This window comes from Scophthalmus maximus, chromosome 13, assembly GCF_022379125.1.
Source record: "Scophthalmus maximus strain ysfricsl-2021 chromosome 13, ASM2237912v1, whole genome shotgun sequence".
In the NCBI taxonomy this organism is placed as follows: domain Eukaryota; kingdom Metazoa; phylum Chordata; class Actinopteri; order Pleuronectiformes; family Scophthalmidae; genus Scophthalmus; species Scophthalmus maximus.
The window spans coordinates 5004876-5010000 of record NC_061527.1 but is presented as its reverse complement, the minus strand read 5'-3'; the positions used below and the strand labels follow the sequence as shown (position 1 = coordinate 5010000).

At 47.4% G+C, this 5125-nt stretch overlaps 1 protein-coding gene across 1 annotated transcript in view; it reads right to left on the bottom strand.

Moving 5' to 3' along the window:
• Nucleotides 1-2931, bottom strand: part of gpc1a (glypican 1a) — a 34245-nt gene extending 31314 nt beyond the window's left edge. Inside the window, exon 1 of the mRNA XM_035648555.2 lies at nt 2626-2931. Coding sequence (XP_035504448.1) covers nt 2626-2776 — 151 coding nt within the window. The 5' untranslated portion in view covers nt 2777-2931. The remainder of the gene's footprint in view (nt 1-2625) is intronic.
• Nucleotides 2932-5125: the final 2194 nt, after the last annotated feature.

The following is a 5125-nucleotide window of genomic DNA, read 5'->3' as shown; positions in this document are numbered from 1 at the left end:
ACATCATCATTAATACAGCATTCTTGCGAAAAAAAACATGGTTGTGGAGCTGCAACAGTTAACCGATTACACGATCAGTAATCGACTACTATATGAATCGCCAACTATTTTGACGATCGATTAGTCGGTTCAAGCTGTTGTCATGAAGACAAAAAACTGTCCAAATTCTCTGATTTCAGCTTCTTAAATGTGAATATTTATATCTGTGACGGTGAACCAAATATCTTTGCTGTGTGTGGACAAAACGAAAACGTCATGTCGGACATTTGTCACCATTTCGTGGACCGAACAACTGACCGATGAACTGAGAACATAATCGGCAGATTGATCGATGAGGAAAAAGAGTCGTCAGATGCAGCCCCGCGTGATTGCAGTAGCCATATCATCGGAATAGTTAACATTCCTCCAAATGGCCAATAAGGCATCGAGCCGAATGAGTGAAAAATCACAGCTCGTCCGATTTATTGGTTGACCAATGAAAAAAAATGGCCGACAAGAGCCTTTCACAGGCATTTGCTATCTATACCTATTAAGGTATGCGTTTTACTTTTTACGGCCTAATATCGATATCAGCGTCACTTTTTCTGAGCACTTTGATGTACATGTATCTCAGCATCCATGATTTATTTCCAAATGCCTCACGCAGTCGGACCAAGCTTGTGTTCGTATCAGGAACCTCACCACGGTCCACGCGACACTCACACTCCCCTGAGCGACCCGGAGACGGGGTCCCTGTTGCCCACATCTCTCGTGTGTCCGTTCTGACGGGCTGCGGGACGGGGGCAGAACTCCTGCTCAAATGGCTGCGGGAGCGGACCAAGGTCCAGGCGAGCGACGCATCGTGCCTCTTCCGTCTGTCAATAAGAGATGAGCGTCTAATGGAAAGGGAAGCGAGCGAGCGAGAGAGAGAGAGAGAGAGAGAGAGAGAGAGGAGGGTGGTGCCGGTGGTGGTGGTGGTGGTGTCGGTTGGAAGCACCAGACAGAGAGTGACTCACTTTCTGGGTCTCTGTCAAACTGCCTCAGTGTCTCCGTGTCGTCTGTCTGTCCACCTTTGTGTGCGTCACTCGTGTCTGTTTGTCGATCTCAATCTCAGTAACACCCCCCCCACCCCTCCTCCTCCTCCTCCTCCTACACACACACAAACACACACATCTAATATTAATAGCTCACCCGCCCATACAAGATTGTTTTTCGTTCCTTCTTACTGACAGAACACGACGTGAACTTCAGATCATGCACACGATCCCAACACACGCAGACGTTCTCCTCAATCTCGCACCATGGCTTTCCATCGCCTCCCTCGCCAGGCCGCACGCTCTCCGTCCATCTATTCGGTGAAAGGCCGGAGGAGACGGGGAGCGACAGATCATTGCTTTATGGGGGAAACAACTGGATTTTTTCCTTCTTTTTTTACAATTCCCCATGTGCACTTTCCTCAAGGCCAAGAAGACAGTTTAATCAGCATCTGTGTGAAGAGTGGCGACCGGAGAGATGAGATAAGAGACTTTGACGTGTGGTGTCTGACTGACTGACTGACTGACTGGATGATTGATTGATTATTCGATTGGATGGGTAATTGACTGATTGATGAAATGCATGACTGCCTTATCCGTTGACTGGTGACAGGCTGGTTAACAGGGTGATGGCAGGATGAAACAAGGGAATAAAAACCATCCCCAGATTTCCAGATCCCACCCTCTTCTCTTGTTCAACTCCACTTTTCAACTCTTTTTTTTTTGTGACAGAGACAGGCTGAGCAAAAGATCGGTGTTATTAGATATTGCCCCAGACAGGCCTGCCTACACACACACACACACACACACACACACACCACACCTGCAATCCAGAGCAGAGCAGCAGAAAACGAAAAGTGCCTCCGCAAGACAGAAAAGTGAGTTGGAAAAAAGCAAATCTATATTTTCATCTGCGCAAAAGCTGTTCACACCTGCAGTGCAAACACCAGCACAAATCACAAATGCCCCCCCGGATAGAACATAATAGCTCCACGAGACACATCCGGGCACATACACACCCACCTGCAGTCCTGCCCTGCAGACAACAACAGACAATGAAGAAGAAGAAGAAGAAGAAAGGCCCAAGAAAATATGAGAATAATAGAGATGTGCAGGACAGACCATATAGCCCGGAGAATCACCACGGTTGCGGGGAAGGAGGTGTGCATCCCTCAGCGAGGGAGATGGAGAACAGGGAGAGTTACAGGGAGGCTACGGACAATCGCACAATGGGACACATGAACTGAGATATGCCTTTGTAAACAATAACAAAAACAAGTTATTGCCACTCAGGACCATGTTTAACATGAATGTTATTCTCATGCATTCAAACCGGCCATAATACACAAAAAAAAACAATAAGAGTCAAATATACATATTCTCAAGGAATATTGCAATACAAAGATCATAGAGACACATTCTGGTGCCACTCTAATAGGAGACCCCTACAAAATAAGGGCAGATGTCAGGGGTAATAAAAACTGCCACATTACATCATAAACACCTTGTGATATTTCATCAAGCCGGTTAGTTCACTCACGATTATAATATATATTTGTAATAAATAAAAAAAACAACTGAATTCATGAATGCTGATGCAGGGAAAGCTCACCGGAGATCTCGGTCTGGGGCACGCCGGCCAGAGTGAACCCCTTCCCGGTGTAGAACTGCCGCAGGTCGGTGCAGCTCCGGTCCGCCGCGGTCACCGGGCCCGGCGCCGCGGACAGACACGCCAGCGCACAGAGGAGCACCGGGACACGCATCTTCTCAGGGTGAACTGTAAAAAGTCCCCTTTATTTTTTTATTTTTTTTATGTCTTCACACCTCGGTCAGACAAAAATACGAAAAAGAAAAAGAAATCCCGCAGATCCGAGGTCCGGGTGAGACGCGCAGGGAGATCCGCGCTGCCGCCGTCTTGTTGGCTTTGTTGATGTTTGGCTTGAGTTTTCTCACCCCCCCCTCCCCCCCCTCCCGGTCGAACCGCACGGAGCTCCCGGTGAACTAGACACACACACACACACACACACACACACACACACACGCGCGCGCGCGCGCGCGCACCGGGCGAGAGGAGGTGGCACCAGCGGCGGCCAATCCTGGCGTTGTTCCTGCGGGAGCGGAGAGCTGCGACGCGCGGCTGTAGGTGTCAGGTACACCCCGCTCCTCCTCCTCCTCCTCCTCCTCTTCCTCTTCCTCCTCCTCTTCCTCTGCTGGCCGAAAGCTGCAGAGATGCCACAGACAAAAGAGAGAGGACAGGAGTGTGTGTGTGTGTGTGTGTGTGAGAGAGAGAGAGAGAGAGAGAGAGAGAGAGAGAGAGAGAGAGGACAGGAGTGTGTGTGTGTGTGTGTGTGTGTGTGTGTGAGAGAGAGAGAGAGAGAGGACAGGAGTGTGTGTGTGTGTGTGTGTGTGTGTGTGAGAGAGAGAGAGAGAGAGAGGACAGGAGTGTGTGTGTGTGTGTGTGAGAGAGAGAGAGAGAGAGAGAGAGGAGAGAGAGGACAGGAGTGTGTGTGTGTGTGTGTGTGTGTGTGAGAGAGAGAGAGAGGAGAGAGAGGACAGGAGTGTGTGTGTGTGTGTGTGAGAGAGAGAGAGAGAGAGAGAGAGAGAGAGAGAGAGAGAGAGAGAGGAGAGAGAGGACAGGAGTGTGTGTGTGTGTGTGTGTGTGTGTGTGTGTGTGAGAGAGAGAGAGAGAGAGGAGAGAGAGGACAGGAGTGTGTGTGTGTGTGTGTGTGTGAGAGAGAGAGAGAGAGGAGAGAGAGGACAGGAGTGTGTGTGTGTGTGTGTGTGAGAGAGAGAGAGAGAGAGAGAGAGAGAGAGAGAGAGAGAGAGCAGGTGCAGACTACCGGTACCGGGTCATGATGATGAATCGATTTTAAAAGAGCGAAACTCTTATTACGTTATTTTAAATGAGGAGAAGAAGTATCCGGTGAATCCTCCCCAGGCTTCGGGACAATGGGAATGAAGTGTGTGTGTGTGTGTGTGTGTGTGTGTGAGAGTGTGTATTGTGCTGTAAGGGGCCAAGGGGTTCAACAGCGACACCTGCAGGCCGTGATGACAAGGACAGGTGACACTGCAGGGAATCCCCGTCAAAAAAAGGTACAGTATTTATTGTCATGAATTTAAAAATGAAAAAAGAAATCCTTTGCATTAATTCAAATGGGGTCCAGTTCCTTAACAATGTATTTTGTGTGCTAAAAAAAATATATATATATATATTCTGTCATACCCCATGCATCTATTGGACAAACAAGAATGAAAAACATTTCAACTAAATAGAATCAGGCAAAGAACTAACAGAAACGAAAGAAAAGAAAATGGAATTAAATGAGTTGAAATGAACAAATACAATAGATAACACATACAGTTATCACACTCATTTCACATACAGTACCTAACAGCAGACATTTTAACTTATTGTTTAAAAAGCCCAGCTTTTATTAAAAACATCAGCGATGTTCTTGGCGACTGGCCTTCCACCGTTGTTCATTTTTATAATTTTGGCCTGTGCTTCTTTTTTCTTCCTGCTGCGACATGTCAAAACACGTCTCTTGGTTCGGTGCACTCGAATTGATCACGATCAACTCGTCAAGTCGGGAACTGTATCCATACCTGTCTGATATTTGAATCAGGTGGTCGTCGATTCCCTGGGATGAGTTTCACACTTGGATCAGCATTCCTGAATATGTTGAAGCACACGCTGCTATACAGAGAGACAGATAGAGAAGAAATATGAAAGAATTTATCGAAACCCTACTTTTTTTTTTGCAGTGGGACCCCCAAAGTCCCTCGTAACACTCCTGGTCACATCATGACCAGTTTTACTGTAAAACTGGACATAGTGGAATTAACTTGTTTTACTTACTACTTTCTCTTCCATGCCAAATATTGTTTATTTTGGTCTGGACGTGATCAGCCTCACCTCCAGGTCATCTGTAGGACACACCTCCACAGGACACCGTATTCAAAGCTTGGTGTCACACACACACACACACACACACACACACACACACACACACACACACACACACACACACACACACACACACACACACACACACACACACACACACACACACACACACACACACACACACACACACACACACACACACACA